This window comes from Aythya fuligula, chromosome 26, assembly GCF_009819795.1.
Source record: "Aythya fuligula isolate bAytFul2 chromosome 26, bAytFul2.pri, whole genome shotgun sequence".
In the NCBI taxonomy this organism is placed as follows: domain Eukaryota; kingdom Metazoa; phylum Chordata; class Aves; order Anseriformes; family Anatidae; genus Aythya; species Aythya fuligula.
In genome coordinates, this window is record NC_045584.1 from 3,907,318 (window position 1) to 3,931,421 (window position 24,104).

At 39.8% G+C, this 24,104-nt stretch overlaps 1 protein-coding gene across 1 annotated transcript in view; it reads left to right on the top strand.

Annotated features, from left to right (window-relative positions):
- Positions 1-24,104, top strand: part of RANBP3 (RAN binding protein 3) — a 45,469-nt gene that overhangs the window by 11,657 nt on the left and 9,708 nt on the right. The window contains exons 3-12 of the mRNA XM_032203533.1: positions 9,757-9,793; positions 9,883-9,969; positions 13,862-13,933; positions 15,137-15,202; positions 16,622-16,714; positions 17,820-17,923; positions 19,879-19,998; positions 21,059-21,162; positions 22,406-22,484; positions 23,383-23,485. Coding sequence (XP_032059424.1) covers positions 9,757-9,793; positions 9,883-9,969; positions 13,862-13,933; positions 15,137-15,202; positions 16,622-16,714; positions 17,820-17,923; positions 19,879-19,998; positions 21,059-21,162; positions 22,406-22,484; positions 23,383-23,485 — 865 coding nt within the window. The remainder of the gene's footprint in view (positions 1-9,756; positions 9,794-9,882; positions 9,970-13,861; positions 13,934-15,136; positions 15,203-16,621; positions 16,715-17,819; positions 17,924-19,878; positions 19,999-21,058; positions 21,163-22,405; positions 22,485-23,382; positions 23,486-24,104) is intronic.

Here is a 24,104-nt window from a genome sequence, read left to right on the forward strand (position 1 = left end):
GCAGACCTGCACGCAGCGCATCCCTTCGGGGCCATGCTGTAGGAGCTTGTGTCAGGCTGTGGGATGGATCTGTTGCACTTGGTGTGTTTCAAGAAAATATTCGTAAAGAATCTGAAGGAACTAACAGCTCAATGTCTCTTTGGGCTGGTGGATTGCAGGGAAGGAGGTCTATCATTTCTTCTCCCTAGCTGCCTACACGGATGCTGCAGGTGGTCGCGGTGCTGGGTAGGTGCTGCCTTCAGGACTGCTAAGGCTTGGCCAGAAAGCCGGCCTGGGGGCTGAGCGGAGCGACTGCATGGAGATTTGTAGTGGAGCCAAGCAACTTGACCTCACGCTGGAGAGAAATGAGTTAAGAACTGATCTAAGTACTGTGTCATGTTGATATAATCGGACCTCCTGAGAAGGGGTGAGCCATGGTCTGCATGGCTGTGGAGGAGCCCTGGTCTGCTGGGGAGCTAAGCTCATTCCTTGAAGGAGGTCATTCAGACCCCACCAGTGGCATCTGTCAGGTGGTGGCTGATTTCCAAACTGTAAACACACCTAGTAACAAATACAAACATTTATGTTAAGCTGTGTAAACGTGCGGAGATGTACAATTTTCTTAAGGGGAGTTAATGATCACTTTAGTAGCTTACACTGTGTGCAACTGAGACTGGAATAGAGCAACAGAAGCATTGGTGCTGTGCTGTGTGCTGCTTTGTAAGTGGAGGGCCAAAGCCTGCTTGGTGCTTGTTCCAGTAGCCATCCTTTGTGGAGCTGGTAGGTCAGCAATACAGTCAGGCTGTGGTGCTGGCAGCCAAAAGCAACAGCCGCTTAATACGTGCTGAATTTATCAGAACCCAACATTCAGGCCAGCTGAGTGTCTCTAACTTTAATCAAGAAGTGGTGTTCGGGCTACATGCTGGTTAAGGCCTTTCACTGTATTTTTGAAAGGATTGATAGCCCTGTAAGTGTTACAGTTACCAGCAGACTACCTTCTCTGTGAGGTGTTTGGGTAAGTGAATTGCCTTCCACAAGAGCTGATGGTTAGTAAAGCTAACAAGAAAATCTGTTAAGAGGAGTTTTTCCCAGGATAACATTTAGAAAAGAATGAGATAGTGAAACGACATATTCTACAAGTGTGTTGTTCGCTATCTAAATCATAATTTCCATTTAGCAAGATATCTGTGTGGTCAAGTTGGCTTTCATCCAGAGCTGTAAACAAAGTCTTCATGGAGGCTTTTCAGTGCCAATACAGCGACCTGACGGTGAGCTGAGAGCGAGGAGGAGGCACTGCATTGTATATTCAAGTTAAGTTTTTGCTGTCCATGATGAACGTTGAGATGTTTGTCTAGTGCTCTCCTCCATCAAACAGGACATCCTGAGCAGAATTTTTTTCTGGCAGTGTCTACAAGCTGGGTTGATATTATTCAGTGGTTTTCCGGAGCTAACGTTATCTATGATTAAGTTAAGGAATATTTTTCTCTCTACCTAAGTTTGTTTTTTTGAAGGTGTCAGACATCTATTTCTTTGTTAGCAGTTGCAAAAGATTCAGCATGCTGCAGAACAAAATGCATGCTAGTCTGTAAAGTAATTTTGGAATTGTTTTTCCAAATAAATGTGTATACAGTTCAGTGAAGCATCAGATGTGCAGCTTGTCGTGTTTATTTAGAGGGGATACAAAGTGGTGGTTCAGAGTAATGTCTCTAACTTTCAGTAAGGAGATTCTGGTTGTTTCAAAGTTAAAAATATAGGATTTGCGTATCTGTTCTGATTTGTATTATAATAGTTAATGGTGGATGTAAAGCTGGATGCCCATGACTAGTCCATAATTATTTCTAAGTCTTCTTGCTTCATAAGACAATTACTTGCTCTTCCGAAGCAGGGCAGTAATGGCTTTTTACAATTATTCTGGATGCTCCAAGGAGCTGGAACAAATAACAGACCAGGTATCATACAATCACAGAATGGCTTGGGTTGGAAGGGACATTAAAGACCATTTAGTCCCAATCCCTGCCATAGGCCCAGACACTACCCACTAGATCACATTTCCCAGGGCCTCATCTAACCTGGTCTTGAACACCTCCACATATGTTTGTTTGAAAATCTAATTGAGTGTAGTGGTGGTGTATCTACTTATTGGTATGTGGCCTTGTGTCTTACTGCTCTTCTTGTGTCATGTTCTGAATTCTAACCTCATTGTTTTTTTTTTCAATTGTCTAGTTCAGGCATGCTGTTCCCCCCCTGCCCTCTCTTGTTGAAGTGCTGTAACTGCTGAGCTGCATTTTCAGATCCGTGTTTTCAGTTCCTTTCAGAGTTTCTGTTTTGGACTTGTTCCTTTCACACATTGCTGTTTCCTCAGTTTCCACATTTGTTGAATGAGTCTGTATTTTAATTATTCTTACCTCTTTGTCTCCCTATAAAGTTTTTTACAGTGTTCCCTCAGCTTCATATCTGAACGATGGTGACCATATACATTGCTTGTTTCTTTTACACTGCTAGTCAGAGCTGCTAGTGCTGGCACTAGTTGGAAAATTGCCTCAGCTTATGAAGACTTAAAAGACTCTGGACTTACTAAGACCAGAAAGCACCATAAAGTCCTAACCTCATTATGCTGATCATAGAATATTACTGTTATTCTGTTGTCTGTACCAATAACTTACAGAATCAAGGAATCATTAAGGTTGGAAAAGCCCTCCAAGATCATCTGGTCCAACCATCCCCCTACCACCAACGTCACCCACTAAACCACGTCCCCAAGCGCCAGGTCCAACCTTTCCTTGAACACCCCCAGGGACGGTGACTCCACCACCTCCTTGGGCAACTCGTCCCAATGCCTGACTGCTCTTTCTGAGAAGAAATGTCTCCTCATTTCCAAGCTAAGAAACAGTTTCCAAGAAACAGTTTGTCAAAAAATGCTTTTAAAGTACTGTCCCTTGTTCTGCAAGTATGTGCTATGAACATCTTAAAGACATTGGTTGTGAATACTACAAAAGGTAGATGCTCTGTTCAGATTTTCAGAATAATTTTGCACTTTAAAATAGGCCAGTATTGCACATGGCCTGTAGCTTGTTCTCTTCCCCCCACCAGTCTGGGCTGGGTAAGGTGGTAGAAGATAAAAATGAACACTGCTTCTAGCTTGTTATGTGCCTGGTGTTGGTCAGTGTGCTCTAGGGGTGAAGTGCTAGTGGTGAGCTATTAAGGATGGCTCTGAAGGAAGGTAAGTTGTGTGATGTTTGCTTGGATCGTGGCTCATACCTGAATGGTACTGCAAGATGATGCAGAGTTAAAGGGGTAAATGACACCTGGGTCATAAAGGTAGGGGGTTAGTTGTGCAGTGAACAATGATTTTCATCCCTAAGTTGTTAAATCTGCTGCTGAGGTCTTAGCTGTGGAGTGTTAGAAGATGTGGTGTCGAAAAGGTGACGTAGGCTGGTGGCATTCGCATGTAGTCCAGAGAGCAAGGTCATGTGTCTGAGCTTAAAAAAGAGAAAGTTGTGTTAGTGCACAACACAGTAAGGGATGGGTTGAAGTCCTGATTTGATTAAAGTGACTTGGGTATGTCTGGGTTTTGGTGGTTTGAGGAACTGGGTGATTAGAAGATGTTTGCGTGCTGGGGTATGATTGGTAGGGTTTGGATGGTGGCAGAGAAAGAAATGTGGAAAAAGTAACTTTTACAGGGGAGAGGCAACAATATCATTTTACAGACAGCCTTGACAGCGTCAGCATAGCTAGTTAGAGGTTTCTTGGGGAGAGTGAGTTGAACAGTGCTGGAAGTCAACAGGATATTTAAAATTAAGGGCTCATTGTGAATATGTTGCTACACTGCTGCACTTAAAAGAATAATTGTAGATGTTTTAGGACAGTTGTATGTGGCAGAGATTAGAGGGATATTGAGAGGCTGATAATGCCAAAGGCTTCTGAGAGTACCAACAAGAGTTGTACAACTCCTGGGCTCTAAGCAGATAAAGATTGCGAAACTGGAAGCTGTACATGGGGCCACTGGGTATGGATGCTAGGCTGGGGAAAGAGTAAAGGAACCATAAATAGCACATAAACATAACTGTGAGTAAAAACAGGCTAAGAGGGTTTGTGCCAGTCTTTATTTAAAAGTGGTATTACTTCCTTGCCTATATTTGATATTCCAGCATCATGTTAGTCTGTCTGTTTCTTTGTGTCTCATTTATTTCGTGTAATACAGAGGAGGCCAAACCTGCAAGTAGACTTCTACATATTTGGCCTAGATATGTTATTTTTGTTTATTTTAATAAAATAGATTTTGTTTCATCTGGTTGAGTAAGGTGAGTTGGTGTAAGTGGCTTCCTAGCATCGTTAGTCTCGCTGATGATCCAAAGATCGTCTTAGCATTTAAGAAACAGGAACAGGTTTCTGCCAAGGTCTCCCCAGAGCTGTGCTTCTTAGGACTCTCTAGAGAAGAGAAGGCTCAAGGAGACAGGTTGTCACTGGTATAAAACATTACGGCAAGAAGGAAGAGAAGGAACTGTTCCTTATGAGTGCCAAGGAACTTAGAACAAGAACTCAGATCAGAATTTCTGAAGAGATTAGGAAGTACTTTAAATAGCAAGCGTGACTGAAGTCTAAAATGAATTCTGGGGGAGTTTGCAGTTCCCTTTGGATGTGCTTTTTTCAGAACAGCTGTACAAATGTCTGTCTCACAGTTTTGGTTGGACAATCCAATTGCAAAAATCTAACACTTGCAGCAGCTTTTGTTCCATTTAATATATTAATTAAGAAAAATATGTTTTATGAATTGACCTGGCCAGGAGACTCTCACCTCGACATCTGATTTTTCTGTGTAAGTGGTGATGGCATTAATGTTAATGGCTAGTTTTGCTTAATTCCTCTCTCTCTCTTTTTTTTTTTTTTTTTTTTTTTTTTTTTTTTTTTTTTTTTTTGAGTCTTGGAGCACATATTACAGTTTTGCTTAGGAGACAAATCAGATTTATACCAGTAGGATGCCTTGCTTCACTTTTTCAATTACTGACCCTTGCCAAATATTACAAGAGTTACTTAAATTACTTAAATCTGTTGCATGTTTAACTTTGAAATGTTCTGAACTGTATTGATATGAATTGTTTGGAAAAGAATTTGTCATTTCCCCTGTTAACAATATAGCAGAAGTGTGCCTTCAATGTTCTTGCCTCTTCCTGCATTGTTGACAATTTTATGATCTATGGCTGGAGGTGAATGTGAACTGGTAGTAGGACTCTGTTTTTTTTTTTCTTTGAATTTTTCCAATTGCTTGCTGAACCCAAGCATATGAGCTACAGACATCCGCATGATCCTCAACAAGGGGTTTGGTATGCTAAGCTTTTCATCTTGTTTGGGTTTTTGGGGTTGGAGTTTGGAACTTCTTACAGCCTAGTTTAATTGACTACTTCTAGCTCTTGTACTGAGTCACTACATTGTCATCCTGTGCACAGCTCCTGATTTGTATTCTTCCTTCTCCCCCCCAAAAAATCTGTGCGTTATGGCTGAAGAATCCTAAGCTATTTATCTATTTTTCATATGGAAACACTTCTGTACCCTTTCCTATGCGTTATTTTGCTTCTTACAGACACTGAATCTTCCAAGTCGTCATCAGCCCCAGTGTCTGTCCATAGTAAGCTCATCCTGAGATTCATGAGGTCCATTGACAAGGATGGTCTTCTCCATTTCCTTAGTAACATTCTGTTTATATTTTTCAGCATTTTCCCCACTGTGGATGTTAGGGTTTACCCCAGTTCTTCAGAGGCTCTGTGAGTAATGGCAGGGTCGTCTCCTCCACCAGTGCAGCAATTGGAGCAGGTCTGTGATCTGTTGGGTCGTACTGGTGGCATCTCTGGTGGCTGTCCGGGTGGATCTGGGAGCCTGCTTTGAAGCAGGAAGCCAGGCTGATGAGGCTGTGCTACCTGTGCTCTTCTGATGAGCTCCTCATAACCTTGAAAGCTTGCTGATTCTGCTCACGATAGGAAGGGGATAGAGCTTTAAATGCTGAAACAGATCTCTCACTAGGACCGCTCCTCCATCATGTTGCAACCTTGCATTGAAGGAACTTTGCCCTGCAGGGGACTGGGAGTAAAAAAAGACAAAAAGGTTTGTTGGATTCAGGTGAGGACCCCAGGGAGAGGTTGAGCCTCCCACCATTGTCTGGGTTGCAAAGCCCCAGCTGGTGGACACAGCTCTGAGCTTTCTGCTCCTGTTGCCTCAGTCAGTGCTACTCTGAGCCCCATCTCTGAAGCCCTGCTTGCTCCTATTCAACAGGAACTGGCACGGGTAAACGTGAACCTACCAAGTGCTTCTGCTGCCAAGGGGATGAAAGGAAAGTGAGCGAGAAGGTGGCTCTATGAGAAGGATTTGCCTCAAAGCAGGTTAGAGGAGGATTCTTTGTTCCTTCTGAGCAGTAATGCTGCAGCCTGACAAAGCAAGTAGCTGATGCTCCGTTCGCACTGGATGTGAGCTGGAGCTTGTCATGCCGACCAGTAATGTACTTAACGGGTCAAAAGCAGCAAGAAAGATGCTAAAGCAGAAGTTTGAATTTAGGTACTTGAAAAAGCACAATTTCAGTGTCTTGAGGTATGGAAAGCTATCAGCAGTGTCAGCTTAAGACTTTTCTACTGCTGGTGCAGGCAAATACTTCTGGAAAGATTAGGTGACTAAGTGACGGCCACCATGCAGTCTTTCAGAGAGATTTTAAAATTGGTCCTAACCTTTCTGTTTGGTGAAGCGTGGTTTCTGGGTGCAGGGGAGTCTTGTTCCTAATTGTGACCACACATTCTACCGCTCACAGGCAGGGACTGTTTGATTTTGGTCTGTTAGGGCTGCCCTGCACTTTATGTGCACGCTTTTCCTTGCACTGCTCTTATTTCCAAGAACGGACCTTTTCAACCCAGGGCAGAATGGATTGTCATGACAAGGTATGAACATCTGTAGTTTATGCACCTTCTGGCACCCAGACTGGGTTTGTTTGATGACCTGTTGTTTGTTTATTTTATACAGTTTCTGTACAGTTTGTGGATACATGAAAGCTGGATAGGAAACATCTCTCCGCCACTGGCATTTGTCTTCTCACTGTAGGTTATTCCACATCGTCATCTCTGTAGGATCCATGGAAAATCAAGTTTCTTTAGACCAGCTTTTTTTTTCTGTAAAATCTTTTTCTAGCAAAGAAGGACAATGAATGTCCTTCACTGTAAGTGAATTGGTCACTGTTGAAGGCATCATACTGAGAAAACTGAAGATTTATCCAAGGTTGGGGAAACTTGACTAGTGAATGCCAAACTAACAGGGAGTAAATATTTATTGCAGGTTTGTTTTTTTTTTTTAATAAAAGCAAGGAAAAGGTATGGGGTGTGTCTTTTGCTGGAAGCTAAATATAACAAAATTAAAAGCAGTTCTCAACAGTGTTGGTAACTGCAGTGGAATAACTCTTGCATATCCTCATTCATTTAAAAGTAGAAAATCAAACCTGGATGTCTTAAATGCAGGACTTTCAGGAGTGAGGCAGACACAAATAAGGGTCTTCAGCCTGTCTGTGCATGGAGGCCAGCCTAAGAGATTAAGACTTTTTTTTTTCCCATGGCCTTTGAATTCCTGAGCCTATGAAAGCTTTAACTCTGTTGTTTGCTTGTTTTTCTGGTAGGAGTTATTAGCAAACTCTGCCCTTACTTCTCCAAGTGGTAATAGACGGTTTTAACAGTGTGTGAATGGGTAAGGATAGGAGGTAGCATACCAAATGATCTACATATTTAGATGTATAGGTAGGAAAAATATATTTGAGACAAAGGAATACCTTTTCTATTCTGTGCAGCAGCTGCTTCAGCTAGGGCAGGCTGTGTCAGTAACCACTGTAACACTTGTCATGTGGCTCTTGCCCAACTTTTAATCTCCTGAAACTCTTGGGCTCGAAAGCAGAGAAATAATTCAGAGAGAGTAGATACCAGCTCTGCCTTGCCCTCCATAGGTTACAGACTTGGTTTTGGTTATTGATGCTCCTTGCATACTAAATACAGTGACAGCCGTGCATCAGTTAATAAAAAGACAGTGATGTGATAATTTGAAGCTTGTTCTGTACAGATTTGATTTTTTTGGTCAGTGTTGCATACATCATTGCTCTGTTCTCAGTGCCAGAGTACTATTTAACAGTTTTAGAGGTTTTTTAAGTTCTGGACTTGTTGATTTTCAAGAATTTTTGCACATATAGATCTGCAATTTAGTGCAACTTTCCGTTACCAAATAGTTTCCTTTTGCTTTTAGGATTTTTGCTAACAACTGAAACAAATTGCTGGTGTATGACGACAGTGCTCTTTCTACAAAACAGTTTTTTTCTTACTTCAGATAGTGATTGCTGAAATAGGAGATAGCATGGGTTCCCACTTACCCTTTCCTTTTAGGACACTGGTATATTGGCAACAGAGATGCCTAATAAGATCATATTGCAGTGATCCACAAGAATGTGGATTACTTGGTGAATTATGTAGGAATAGCATGGATTATCAAACAGTTTATTGAGGTTGGGCTGACAGCTGTGTTGGGGTAGGGAAATTGCATTTCAAAACTGTAAATAACTTTTCATTCTGTATGGTGAAGGTTTCAAAGGTGGTACTTGACTGGGGTGCTAGTGAAATACTGACATTCTTCCATTAACCCTTAGACTTTATTGCATAGACAGAATTGCTTGCCTTGAAGCAAACATGCTTTTTATTAGCATTGGATAAAGTACTTATTAACATTGGATAGAACACCGATAGTACATCCGTATCTAGATTATAAACACATACAGTACCAGATTGAACATTTTGTGATTTCTGCTGTTCATGTATCCAGTCTGTCGTTTAGCTGGTAGTTCTGTGCAGCTCTAAGCAGTCCCGGTTTGTGCTGCCTGATCCCTGTGTCTGCCCGTTTGCCCCCCGTGCTGGAGGACAGCAGCTGTGAGCCGCCGAGGGTTTGTATTGCAGCAGGAGCAGGATGAAGGAGTGAGCAGTGCTGGTGTAGGGCAAAGTGCAGTATGTCAAGAGGTCTTGTAAGGACAGGCTTAGGCTCCTCCAGGTGCCTTCTGTTGTGGAAGGAATCCCTCGTGGGGTTACATTTTGCAGGAACAAGGGAAATGATGTTAGCTGGGGAACTGACAGGGCGAGTAGGAGGGGTGAGACTTAGAAATCCTCAGAGAAGATGTGAAAACTTTGTTCAAAGACTTCTTAATGTTGTAGCCAGTGATGCCTCTTTTTTTTTCTCTGGTACTGTGAAGATGCTATGAAACTATCCATTGCTAATTCCTATGAAAACCTCATAGTGCTGGTCAATAGTGCTTTGAAAGACATCCCTCCAACACTGGTGTTTTGTTGAAGGAACTGATGTCAGTGACATTAATTAGAAAAAGTGCTTTGGAATGAACTCCCAAACAACAGATGTCTTCACGATGAGTTTAGAACTTGAATGATTTTGTTTTTTTTTTTTAAATCAAACCATATTTGAGAATTACCATTTTCAGTGTAGAGAAAACTAACAATCATTGCGTGGTCTCTGTTAAGGATGTTAGTCCCTGGACTTGAGTTTTCAGTTATCTTGTAAATGAAATGTTTTGAAATAATGTTATGTATAGTGTCTGGAGGAAATTTGATATGCATATAAGTAATTCATAAAGATGTTTTTCCTTAAACGTATATCACTGGCAGTAAAGAAAAAGCCTCTGAACTGAGGATTAAAGCATTTCTGTGTACCCAAAAGACTGAAATGTTCATTATGTGATTTTGTTTTATCACTGTCATCTGATTTCAGAGATCAGCAGATGGATCAAGTCCAGAAGATGGAGATGGTAAGAAATTTGATCATAAGATTAAGAAGCACTAGTAAACATCTTTCCAGGATTTTATGTGTTTTCTCTAATTGCTTTTTTTTCTACAGAATCTGATCGAGAGGATGGAAACTACTGTCCGCCTGTAAAGCGTGAGAGAACTTCATCATTAACTCAGTTCCCTCCTTCTCAGTCAGGTAAATATTAATTTTTACCATATTAATATGTGAGAGAGGTGAGTTGTTTATTTTTTTTCACAGTCATGCTGTCAGTCTTACTATTGCATGCTGTGCTTTGGTTTGAAAGACTGCAGCAACCATGTATTCATGTACTCTGATTTCAGATTTTCTTCTGTGGTCTGTGATAGTAAATTGAATCAAGCCTGGAGGAATCGAGATAGACAAGCTTATGTGCGTCTATTTATACACACACACCCTTTCTAGTTTTATATTTTAATCTTATGCTGTTCGATGGAAGAATTTATAATAAATCTTTTTGCCCTGTTGTGATCAGGTCACTTCTTACAAAATCTATGTAAATGCTGTGTTTTTCCTTTAGTTGTTCTGCTGCCAAGCAAATCTTCCAAGTCTCAAGTTGTGCTTGAGTTCCTTTAGTCTGTTTCTTTTCTCCCATTCCTTCTGAAATTGAGAGAATTCAGTGCATTTCAACAATATTCACACCTGGCATATGTGAGCGATACTGACCACCATCTGAATGTATATGTAGTTAGCACAGCAACACCACTGGAGAGGGCCTGGATAAGTTTTTGCAGTTCATATACAGTGGAATGGTCATGTTTGACACCTGTGTTCACGTACAGGAACTGTCTCTAAAATTTGTGCCTTCTCTCTTCACAAACAATACAAAGTTTTTATTTTTGTTTGAGGATTGTTTTAATTAAGAGACTTCAATGCTTGGAGACTTTGATCTTTCATTTCTGTCTTAGCTGGGAAAGTAGGTTGGGAAAACAGTCAAACAATAAATATTCCTCTAGCATATGCAGCACATTCAGGAAGTGTGATTAAAAGGTACAGAACTAATTAATTATTTTGTTGTCTTTTAAAGGAATAGGTGACTGGAATTTTAAATGCAGTTGCTGTTATTTTATGGACAGAGTATTTCATATCACCAGTGCTAGTCAGGGTGAGAATTACAAGATCTAGATTTTCTGGTGTTTAGCCAGTTTCAAGGTGCAGTCCTGTTAACTGAGTAAGTTTCAGGGGGCAAGTGTTGCTGCTGTCTGCTTTCTCATCACTCTTCGTAGAAGAACACTTTGCACAAAAATAATGGATTTTTTTTTGTCTGCAGATTTTCTTAGAGGAACACAGAATGTGTATAGCCCCTTAGGAGCTTTATTTATTGGACCTCATATTTCTAGTTTTCTTATAAACACTTTCCTGGAGAAGAGGAGGCTCAGGGGTGCCTGGAGAAGAGGAGGCTCAGGAGGCTCAGGGGTGACCTTATCGCTCTTTTTAGGTACCTCAAGGGAGGCTGTAGCGAGGTGGGGGTTGGCCTGTTCTCCCACGTGCCTGGTGACAGGACGAGGGGGAATGGGCTTAAGTTGAGCCAGGGGAGTTTTAGGTTAGATGTTAGGAAGAACTTCTTCACTGAAAGGGTTGTGAGGCATTGGAACAGGCTGCCCAGGGAAGTGGTGGAGTCACCATCCCTGGAAGTCTTCAAAAGACGCTTAGATGTAGAGCTTAGGGATATGGTTTAGTGGAGGGCTGTTAGCGTTAGGTTGGAGGTTGGACTCGATGACCTTGAGGTCTCTTCCAACCTAGAAAATTCTGTGATTCTGTGACTTCTCACTTGGCTAGCCTCACGTCTATTCCTGTAGTGAGTTTGTCCTTTCAGGTCTGTTCAAACAGCTTTTGCTGCCTCCTTGAACAGATCCAAACTTCTGATCCAACAGATCTCTGTGGCATTTGATCCTATCTGCTGTTTCCTTCTGAGGACTGTGTTTTACACCAGCTTTTAAAGTTGAACTCTTTTTGTCTTCATTTTCGAAACACTTGTGCCACTTGGGAGGAATTCTCCATCCTCTGTCATTTAAGGACTATTTCCCAAATCACTTAAGACTCTTAATTCCCTCTGTTTTTCTACTCTTTTGTGACTTGCTTTGTATAACACAGCTTAGCTGATGTTTCTGTTCTAACTGTAGAAATCTTCAAAGGTTGTATTTTCTTCAGCCTGGCTTCAAGAATTTGCTGTGTACGTTTTCTGCCCCAGACTCTTCTCTTGCTATGGAAACAACATAATTTCCCTATGTTTACTAAGAATACTGCTTAAAAGCTCATTTCTCTTGTTCATTGCTTGAATCTTGTTGTTGCCAGCCTTCTCATCGCTCCAAGTCTTTTAAGTAGTGATAAATACTGTGAAGATTTTGCAAGTGTACAGCTCACTGCAAAAGCATCCTACATGTACTTCCCTCACCTTACCTTACTTAGGTAGGGAAACCTCTTCAACATCTTTCATATAGCTACTATTTTTAACCTACTTCTAAGATCACTGTATACAACAGCTACTGCTATGATTCTGACGTTTGCTGTTAATGTTACACGAGAGATTTATTAAGACTTTTTTTTTTTTGCTGATTTTATTAGATTGCCCTGATACTTTGCCTTTTATTTTGTGAGGCTTAGTCTTATGCCTGAATAGGAGTGCTATCGTATATTGCCTTAGTAGTTTAATTACTAATCATCTTCTGTTAAATGTTTCATGCAACTCTGGAAGTCCCCAGAGTTCGATTTTAACTTTTATTTTTTTGCCTTGAACACTTGCCAAAGAAGATTGAGGCAAAAAAAGTTGTGGAGTATCTCAGCTTTCTTCATATCCTGCATAATTAGGTCTCCCACTTCCTTCAGCAGAGGGCCCACGTGAGGGGACAGTTGAGCTTTGGAGGGCAGCTCTTGGGTTACCAGCTTGGATTCTGTTTCTAGGGTTGTGTGTTCCTTTATAGGGTGGTTCCCGCAGTGATAACAGATCTTTGAGATCCACTTCCACAGTGTTTCAATATCACTTCTTCAAGATCTCAAATTATCTCAGAAAGTACCTTTGGAAGTGGATGACTTTGAATGGACTTGACTGAGCAGTTATTTGCAGCTGTTATGATTGAGTGCATTTCTTACCTGACATTAAATTCTTCAAAGGATCCTTTGAACTGCCCACTAAGTAAGGACTCAGACCGGTTGGAGAAATGACAAGGCTTGTTAAAATGTAGAAGTTAGTTTAGAAGTTATGTATTATATACACCTGGCTGTACTCTGGTCAATTTGTCCAGAAGGATACTGTGAAAGACTGTATCGAAAGCTATACTGAAATCCAGAAAGATTACATCAGCTGGCTTCCTTTGGTCAACGAGATGGGTGATCTTGTCATAAAAGTAAATTAAGTTTGTTAAACATGTTGTGAAACCATGTTGGATTTTACCAATGACTGTGGCGTCCTTCAGGTGTTTTTCAATAACTCCCCGAATGATCTCCATAATTTTACCAGGCATTGAAGCGAGACTTATAGGCCTATAATTGCTAGGATCTTCTTCCTTGCCCTTCTTGAAAATTAGGACCATATTTGCCAGCTTCCAGTCAACTGGGACCTCTCCGGATTCCCAAGACCATTGAAAATATTTGAGAGGGATCCCGTGATGGTATCAGCCTGCTCTCTGAGTACCCTGGGATGAATCCCATCAGGTCCCATGGACTTAAAAATTTTAACTTTTGAAATGTTGTATGTGTTTTGTAATTGTATTTCATATTCTATTATCTTTATTAATTCCTAGTTCAAATAGAATTCAGACCAGGAATACTGTGTTTGTCTTCCCTTTACAACTAAAGTTTACTTTTTCTCTGTTTCAGGAGAAACTGAAGTGTTTTTTTCAAATTAATTTTATTTATTTATTTATTTATTTTTACAATGAACAGTTTATGTCTGTGGTTGCAATGCTGTATAAGTTAAAGACAGAAAAACCTAAAATAAAACAAATGACCAGAAAAACTGTGTTCAATCTGTAGCCATGATATGCCTGGAAGGGAGTTTATCATTAAGAACAACATACCCAACTTCTCTTTTTCTTTTTCCCCTTGACCATAGTAACAAAGAACAATGTCTTTATGCCATCAAGCTTCTGTGAACCTTCTACAGGCAATTCTGACTCAGAACAAGGTGAGATTTCTTATTTTTTCCTCCTTTGTCTCAGCAAACTGCTGGCAGTCTATGACAATCCAAAATATTCTGACACTTCAGAAATTAGACCCTATCTGGGAGAAGGGAAATGGTGGGTCTGGTCTTACAGCTTTTATCATGCTTATTTCTTGTTCTCACTTGCTTACTTCTCTTGTTAATACTTACTTGTTTTCATGCTTGCTGGAGGTAATTAAAATAACGAATACAAAAATTTATAAACGCTTTGGGAGTGATGGAGTGCAACGGCAATATTTTTACCTGTTAACCTGAAGATAAAACTTAAGGGAAATGTCACTTGTCTACCTGTTTGATACCGTTTCTTTGATATCACAATCCAATCAACCATAACCTATGGTCATGATTTTGTTGAACCATGACCTTCAAATGTTCACAGTACTGTTTATTTTGTTGAACACACTTGTTCTGCAAGGTTGTTGTATTAGTGCCACTGTATAGCATGTTGTTATGCTTAACTGGCATGAGACTGATGAAGTACAGTAAGATGATATGGTGCTGAGCCAGTTATCTTATTCTGAGCACAGCTGCTACAACCCTTAAAGAAAACACTTCATAATTACATCTTGTAAATTTTGGGGGGAACTGATTTCATAATAGTTGTGGATTTATGAATATTATTTTTTTGAAATTTAGGTATTATATCTAAAAGCCTTAACTTTAGTAAGTACAACCATGGATTTTTTTTGCCTTCATACTATGAAAGCATAAGGTAATAGCTAATGGATTTACAATAAATTAATATTAAGCGATTAATCTTTGACTTAGCTAATGATAATTGGCAGTTGGTGCTTGTTAGCATTTGCCATGCTCAGTTACTGATGATTGCCGGTTTTTTCTTGATTCTCACATAAAAGCTCTATTAAGTACTTACACAGAAAGAACTCTGTTTCTCTTTTGAAAATGCTGTTTCATCTTTCTCCTGAAAAATACCTTTGAATACTTGCAACAAATTGTATATGTGTGCTGTGATGATCACTGGGAATTAGACTTCTGGTAGAAGGGATCTCATTTTTTGGAAATTTCAATAAGACTTCGCATTGGATATTTATAAAGCTTGTGGGTTGTTACAATGGGGAAAGTATGAGCAGTGTTATGACTGTCTGAAAGTAGGTTACATCTGTAGAATTTTACATCTATGTCCTTTTAATTCTGTTTTGCTTCTAGAGGAAAAGAGCAGTGGATTCCGGCTGAAGCCACCAATACTTATTCATGGTCAAGCACCCAGTGCAGGTAAGTTCAATGTTTTCTGCAGCAGTAGAATGAAACCAGGGTAGTTCAAGCATTTTTATCTATTTAGGAGTTTTCTCATGCTTCTGTTGTTGGCAAACCCAGGTGGCGAAACCTTTGCTTAGACATATTACAATTTTGGGTTGGACCAGCCATGTATTTCTGAAATGGGATTCCCAGTTGCCTCTGCTGAGCATGCTTTGGCTCACTTAAAGTAGTCCTGGGCTTCATGAACTCAGTTCCTTTAGTGTCAAATGGGGACAAAAGGCATGCACTATGAGTGTGCTCAGAAAGTTCTTAGCTGTTAATGTGCACTCAAACTCTTAACCTTCACTTTCCCTGTCTCTGGCCTTTGAATGCAGCACAAGTGTGGTGTCCTTGATGACACCTGTTCTGCAGTATAGTTTTGTTTTGAGCTTTGTATTTGCTAATGTAGACTTAGCCAGTAGGGGAAGAACGTTAATATTAGTTTATTGGAGTTTAAGGAAATAACACGTTTTGATAATGGAAGAAATTATATGTAATGTGTATAGAAATGGTTTCATTTTCAGGAGGCATAGCAAAATAAAAACAAAAAGTAATCAAATTATGTTCTTAGAAGAAGCTGACATATGAATGTTTGGACTTAAGATATTAGATATACAAAATATTGAAGTGAGTCAGTATGGGTAGCTTCCATCACAGTATCTTAATGGATCAAGAATTCAACTTTAGTGGTGGTTTTGTGGTGTTTTTTTTTTTTTTTTTTTTTTAAGTGAAGACATCTGAATCCTTTAGAATTACCATAGCCATCTAGAGTTGATGTTACTTTTTTTTTTTGAGTGGTTTGTTTTATGTCAGTTGGCTTTTTTGAATCAGAGCTGAAACAAAGAATTGTAGTGCCTTGTATCTTTCTACAGCAAACCAGAGAGGCCAAGTTAACTCAAATCCAAAAGGTCGTTAAATAAAACATGTACATTATATTATGCTGCCAATATTTGATCATAGGAAGAATGAAAACATTAATTTATCAGTATCCAAAAGTGACGTCATTAGAAGGAGAAAAAAATACTTGGAATATGTAGTCAAGTAATACTTTGGTGAATAAATAGGATTGCTTATGTACTGTTCACTTCCTACATTTCTGAATTTTGTTTCTGAGTTAATGTCATAACCTCTCCTTGGGTGCTTTCCTGGTTAAGGTAGAGAATATATTCAAAGGTCTCTCTTATGGCTAGAAAACAAATGGTTGTCTTCTCTATGTGGGACTGATTTATTTTTTCAGGGTGGAATGAGGGATGGGAAAACAGGGGGGTGGAAGCTTTTAAAATGATTAGAGTTCCATTACATGTTCTATTGGAAGCACTTCTGGAGAAGATTAGATGAAGCTAAATTTTTCGACTTCAAAGCTTTATAACTCTTGAAAAAATTTCCTACTTGCAGGACTCCCAAGCCAGAAACCGAAGGAACAGCAGCGAAGTGTGCTACGTCCTGCAGTATTACAGGCACCACAGCCAAAAGCTTTCTCACAGATGGGTAAATAATGCTTTTGCTTTCTGAAATACCACAGAGGAAGAACAAAAATACTAAATCTGTTTCATGCAGCAGTCTGATTTTACTCAGCAGCTGCCTTTGTTTTTCTAGGTTTCTCCTTTCTGAAAGGAAACATCTTACACGTTAAGAGTATCTGTGTTACATAAGGCTTGATTGTGTCACCTTGTCAGTTTTTGTGTGGATGACTATCTGACATTGCCAGGCCCTGAACTTTGTTGTAATCCATGCTTCATTTTTGGAATAAAAAAAAACTTCTAAGTGTGTAAATTGGCAGTCTCAAACAACAACATTGACCGTGGCATAATGAGCTACTGCCCGTGTGGTAGACTTCAGCTACCTGCAGAGTGATGTAAAATGCCTGAACCACTAGCAGGTGTTTCCAAGCCAGGGAACTTTCTGAAGCAGAGACTTTGAGCAAGGTTTTTCATTGTTAATTTAGGCATGTTAATTATTTAATGTATTCTTATGGAATCTAATATAGCAGTTAGAAACAGGCATTATTGGAAAATGAAAGTTAAAGCAAAAAGTTGTTCAAGGTTTCCACATCTCCTAAACTTTTATGCTTTCCTGGCTCTTCTGCCTTCTGTTATTTGGAAGTTTAATTGATGTGAAACAGAAGTAACTTCAGCTACTGCTGAATTTCACACTGTTTTGAACGTTTCTAGCTTGACTTCTTGGTCTGCCTGTTGGCAGAATGAATTCTACAGAGGACCTAAATTTTGGGGTTAAAATTTCCTCTTGGAGTTCATTATGTAGGTTTCTATATCAGCCCAAAGAGGAGCTGTAAAGTATTAAATTGGGGGTTGTTGCTTGAAGTTGTATGTGGTGAAGCCCATATTTATACAGACTATGTGACATTTCCCTTACATGGTTTTCTGCAGTTGGAATTTTCATTCTGCAAAATACTATGGGAACCCTGTAGTTTACATTGCCATGTTTCCTATATTTAAAAAAAAAAAAAAAAAAAAAAAAAAAAAAAAAAAGGAGAGGGAGACAAGTATGCCATTTACTATAGAAAATTGCTGCTTCTTTTAGGGTGCTCTAAATAGCTAGAGAATCAATGCCAGCTTGTTATTCCTTGTTGCAGTTCTGAGCAGTGGGACCAATGGCGTAAATATTCCACCAGATTCTGCAGCCACATCAGAATCACTAAGTAATGCAACACTGAAAAGTTCTGACTCTGAAGACAAGGTGAGTTGGAGAAGGATTTAAAGGGCACTCAATTTGAGAAAATTTAAAACAAGTATCTCTGAATGGAGCCTGTCTGTTCGTTAATATGAGTGCAGTTTCATCAGCTGATGACTCCTTTGTCGATCCATACTATGCTAGCCCACTTTAGGAGTAATAGTAAGTAGGTTTTATCACCTACTAATACTACTCTGTTTATATTTACTAAATCAGGAACTGTGGCAAAGATTGCTGAGTTGAAATATCATAGAGAATTTAGAATTACTTTAGTCTGTATTTTTTCCTTACAAAGTATGAAAAAACCTGCTCAATTGTGCTTCTACTCTCACTGTTTTCTTTTGTCCCTCTTACTTTGTTTCGTCTTACGGTAAAATCTTATTGCTGCATGGGTGATGCTGTTGCCATCATAGGCATTGAATTTCTGTAGTTAGGTATCTTGGTTCTGTGGACTGACAGAATGTTGCTTTTTCCTCTATCAGATGGCATGAATTTCAGGGAACTTTCTTCTTTGAGGGGAGAAAAGCTGTTTTAACATCCAGTGGCCATTGCCAGGTCTGCTGCTTCTGTCAGGCCGGAGTCTAGGAAGCATTTCCAGTCTGAAGAACCTTTGGTTTTGAGCAAGGGGCACTGAGCAGTTTACACTGTGTTCAGTCTTCCTTCTTAGACTGCCTAGCAAAAAGCCATCACCTACCCATGGATAGCTTTACTGCTACCACCTTGATTTCTAACAATTGAGTGTAGAATGATGTTGGGAAATTTTGAAGACAGGAAGCATACAAGAAACTGAAGTGAATGAGTGACACTTAAAAGTTTAGAGTGATAGAGTTGGAACTGATAATTAGTAAAGAGGTAGCAAGTAAATTCCGTATGGGAAACAGTAGAGGGAGAGCAGAGGTAATGGGGGGCTGAAAAATTTGAGCTAGGGGAAAAGGCATATAAGTGCATAAAAAAGTTATGTGGTATTTTGAAGGGAAAGCAGTGGAGTAGTTCCTTCTGTGTTCTGTGCAACATGTCTAGTCCATTCTTGCCAGCAGGTGTTGAGCTAACTATTGGTATCTTATGATACAGTGACTGAGGGCATAAGGAGATGTTTGGTGATTTTGCACCATTTTTTTGTCTGGGGGTTTGTTTTTGTGGATTCATTAGAGAGTAGATTGCTTTTTGATGCCACACTGAGCATAGCCATAGCAGGGCACCTGCTCAGCTATGCCCCTGTCTTGGCAGCTGCAGTGAAAGGCTGCAGGTGGAAAGTTCAATGCAGATGTACAGATACAAGGACTTTAACACTGCAAAAAGTTCAAGAGCCTTAATGTCCCATGAGACAGTGTTGAATGTGAATGAGAGGGGTTCATACTTTAAGGCAAACAACATGCTGGGCTGTTTCCCTAAGGCGGTAGCCAATAGGTTAAGCAAAGTGACTGTTCCCTGTTTACTTGCCACTTTGTGGGCTTAATCAGGAATATCGTGTATAGCTGGGGGCTTGCATCTAGTGTGAGCAAGATGGAATGAGCCTGGAAGTGCCTATCAAAAAAATAAAAGGCAGCAAGCATGGGAAAGGAGGACTCCAGTTGGATAGTAGGGCAAAATGATTGAATTGAGTCCATTCAGACATTGAAACAGGCTACACAATGTAGGGCTGCCATCCTTAGATTTGTATTAAACTTGCCTATACAGTGTCCTAGGCAGCCAGCCTAGTGTAACTTTGAAGTTGATACTGCTTTGAGCACAGTTTGAACAAAATGGCATTTAAAGTTCCCTGAACTATTCTGTGTTTCTTTTAGAAAGATTATCTGAACAACAACAGTTTTTTTTAAATGTAAAATTTGCCTTGTAGCTCTGAAGATTTTATTGGCTTGGCATTGTAAATGACTGTGACTCACCATATCATAACCTTCATTTTTCGCTTAAAGAAAATGCTTTTAATTATCTAGACTAAGATTTTCAATGTCTTTCTTCAGGCAGGAGAATGTCAGAAAAAAGAGTCCAACAACACTTCAGATGACGACAGCTGCGAGAAGGCGGAGTTAAATGCACAGCAAGCATTTGTATTTGGGCAAAATTTAAGAGATAGGGTTAAGGTAAACACATGCTTGTTATCTTGACTAGGAGTTGAGGATAAGAAACACTGGACTTGACTATTTGTTGGCATGAGTGTTGCACACTGTTTATAAAGTTATTCAAAGCCATTATATAATGGGGTTAAAACTTCCTTTCATTCTTGCCAAATCCAAAACTGTACACAGTTCAGCTGGCTGCTTAGTAAAACTGGTCTTTGAGTTATTTAGTAAACTCCTGTTACTGTTACAAATCACAGAATCATAGAACAGCTTGGGTTGGAAGGAGTCTTACAGACCATCCAGTTCCAACCCCCCTGCCATGAGCAGGGATGCCACCCACTAGATCAGGTTCCTCAGGGCCTTGTCCAGCCTGGTCTTAAGCGCCTCCAGGGATGGGGCATCCACAACCTCTCTGGGCAACCTGTTCCAGTACCTCAACACCCTGTGAGTGAAGAGTTTCCTCCTAACCTCTAATGTAAATCTTCCCTCTTTTAGTTTATAGTCTTTCCTCCTTGCACAGTCATTGTCTGCCCTAGCACAAAAAGTTGCTCTCCGTCTTTTTTCTAAGTCCCCATTTAAGTACTGAAAAGCTGCAATAAGGTCACACCTGAGCCTTTTCTTCAGGCTGAACATCCCCAGCTCTCTCAGCTCTCACCTTTTTTCATAGGAGAGGTGCTCCAGCCCTCTGATCATCTTCTTGGCCTCCTCTGGACCTACTCTAACAGATCAATGCAACACAATATTTTCTCTCACTTTTTGGGTTAGATTTAAGTTGACATCTGTTCCTAAGATGCTCCTATGCAACCAAGGTTTCACAGAAAAAGTAAGAAAAGAAAAACAGGGCAGCTTGGGTTCAAATCTGTACATGAAGTATTTGGGTTGGATTGTTTGTACCCCCTTATAATGCAAGTTAGTACAGGTTTCCTAGCATAACGAAAGAAAAAGTGCAGTACTGGGATATGGGGTTATCTTATTTTATTTAAGAAAGTGTTTGCGAACAGAGCATTTTCTTGAGGGAGAAAAGAGCTGAAATGTTTGTGGTTCATAGTTAAAGCTGTCTTAATAAATACTGTTTTTGTAGTTAGGAGATGAAAGTGATGAAACTGCCGATGTGCAGAATGCTGGCCTTCCGACATCAGACACACCTTCTGCAACAAATTATTTCCTACAGTACATCAGTTCCAGGTGAGACTACAGAGAATCCTATATCTTTAATTTGTGCTTAAAATTATTTGTGATTCTGCTTTTTTGGATGCAGGGATTATAACTGGGTCAGTGGGAACCCACTGAAGAAAGCAGGTAGCAAGCTTCAGATTTTTTTCTGAATTATTTTTGTCTTCAGTTTCTGTCTGATCACGGTTACACAGAACAGCTCCTTCTGCAAAACAGGTGTGTTCATAACATGAGCTCAGGTGTGCACTTTGGATGTCTTTACTTCATGAGAGTCTCCAGGACATTGTCTTCCTGTTCATGTCTACCTGCGGTCTAAGGAATTGGCTGTCCCAAAACAGTTTTTGTTTTTTTGGGCCATCTTTCCTGGTGACCTTACCGTGTATTAGCAGTTATAGAGCCTCTAGTTTATTGTCTTGTTCATTTGAAGCACTTCTAGCCTTCAGATTTGCAGATCAGTTACATGAAGTTCCCTACCTGTTGGTAGGCATATAGTACCTGTTCTGGAAATGTATCAGTTCCCTTATCAATCATTGAGTATTCCTTCTTGGACCTGAGTATTAGAGCTGAACTTAACTTTTAGAGAGGTATGTACCCAGGGAAGATGGGTGAACAATGACTTGTTCAATTTTTGAGTATGTAAAATGGTAGTAAAACTATCGCCCTTCCTAAACAGGGGTTTAAAATCTTCTAATAAAAATGTCACATGTGGGAGGTTGCTCTTCTATTAGGAAAATGAGAGGGATGTCTTGATTGTGAGACTTCTTGGGAAGTCTGTAACATTGCAGCTAGTCCAAGAAAAGACATGGCTCATCCCTGCTACTGTTGCTTCAGTTTGGTATTGCAGGTGTTTTTGCTTCAGTTCTTTCCCTGACTTTTTGAGAAAATTGACCTAAGGATGTGTAGTGGTTTGAGTTTTCTGTGCATGTAGAATACTGTTTTTTGAAAAAGTATGTTATGTGATTAAATAGTAAGCCCTTGCTTAGCATTCAGCATTGCTTAATAAGTAATTAGATATGCAGAGGGAAAATATTTACAGGGACAAAATAATTTTCCATTATTCTGGGATAATTCTCATTCTGTAAAAATGATGCATGCTCTCATGTTACCAAGTTAAATTAATTTTTTACTTTGTTTCTATGGAAGCCAATAGTTAATTTTTTAAAGTCAATAATAGCTGCTCACTTTTTGAGGAATTTGATCTGTAGAGGATAAACAGGTATTTTCTTGACTTACAGAAACATTTTTTCCCCTCTAGTATAGAGAACTCTACAAACAGTGCAGATGCATCTAGCAACAAGTTTGTTTTTGGACAGAACATGAGTGAGCGTGTCCTAGTGAGTATCCACTTTTTATGAAGTGTTCTAATTTTCTGTGAAGTTTGTGCTATGGATTCTCACTCAGGAAATGTGCGATATACAAGTATTACAAGTATTTAAATATACTTGTCACTGGAGCACAGATTCCTTTTGGTGTTTCCCACTTAGGTAACTGAGTGAAATCTGGCGGTTTCATTGTATGAACTATTGGGTGCTACTGCAGTGCCCTCCAGGATTTCCCTGCTAAGCACTGCCAGTGTAAGGAGGTAGAATACCCTTTTCTGTGGCACACGTGGTTCTCAAATCCAAGCAGTGTAAATATGGCACAGCTCGATTCCTTTCAATGGCTTCTTCACTATAACTAAATTGACAGAAATTCAATTGCATGATGCTCCAAATGATGGGATTTCAAGTCCAGCAGTAAGGCAGCTACCTCAGTACAACTCAGGAAATCCTAACTGTTTGCCAACACCCAGGTATAATTTCTAGTGCCTTTAGTGTTTCCTACTTCTGTTTTATCGTTATGATTGTGCAAAAGGGAAGCACTTAATACTGTGCATTCATAATTACCTAACCATTGAGCAGGGAGGTCAACTTGAGACATACTTGCCTGAACTGTGGCTGGAATTAGTTAGCTTTGTTTGGACGTAACCTCAAATTAAGGGTTGAAATTTGGTTTCGGTTGAGGACAAAATAATTTGAAGTGCTTTTTTTTTAGGTCAGAATCCATTTAATTCCTTGGCTGGGGTGGTAAAGCAGCTTTTACTGTGACAGGATGTCATCTGTGGGATTCTTCTCTTGCCACATGGTTTATAAACACTAGGGGCCTCCCTCCATGATTGATGACTAGTCTTCTGCAAAACTAAAATTAGCGTATGCTTTCTCTTCTGTTTACCTCATCTTCTATTTGTGATAGAGTCCACCAAAATCAAATGAAGGTAGCACAGAGAGTAATAAGGAGAATGCTGCTACAGAGTCTGGGTCTGAATCATCTTCTCAGGAAGCCACACCAGAGAAAGGTGAAAAATAAAACATTTTTTTAGGAGCTGTAGTCAAGCCTTGTTTAAATGACTGAAGTTTTCAATATTGTTACTTTATAAAAACATCTAATGTTGCCTTTATTGTCTCTTCTAACCAAAGATAGAGCCTTTTGGGGTTGTGGGGGGTTACATGTTGCATGCTATAGATACTCTTGTGCTTCTGTCTTTACTATTAAACACCTACAGGTTATGCTGTCTTTTTCATGTGTTTTTTTCTGCACTATTAGGATTGTCTTCAGCAATGAAAGCAGGTTTTAACAGAGAAGATACTTGGACCTCTAGAGTGTAGAAGAAATGTTGCAAACCATTTTTTTTTTAACAATTCTGTTATACTTCCAATGATTGTATATTGTGTTGAGTGGGTGTACCAAATGTGTTGTTTCAACCAAGAATTGTTTGCTGGATTATAGACCTCTGTGACTCTTCAGATGTGCAAGATTTTCTGGAAATTTGGGGAGCCGTGGGTTTTCTCCAGCAAACTGCTTGCAGGCCAATGCAAAATTGGAAAATGAATCATGTTATACATATGTAGGCACAACAGTGTAGCTAGCTGGTAGCAGCATTAGTACTGCTGGAACACCTACAGATATGTAGGTGT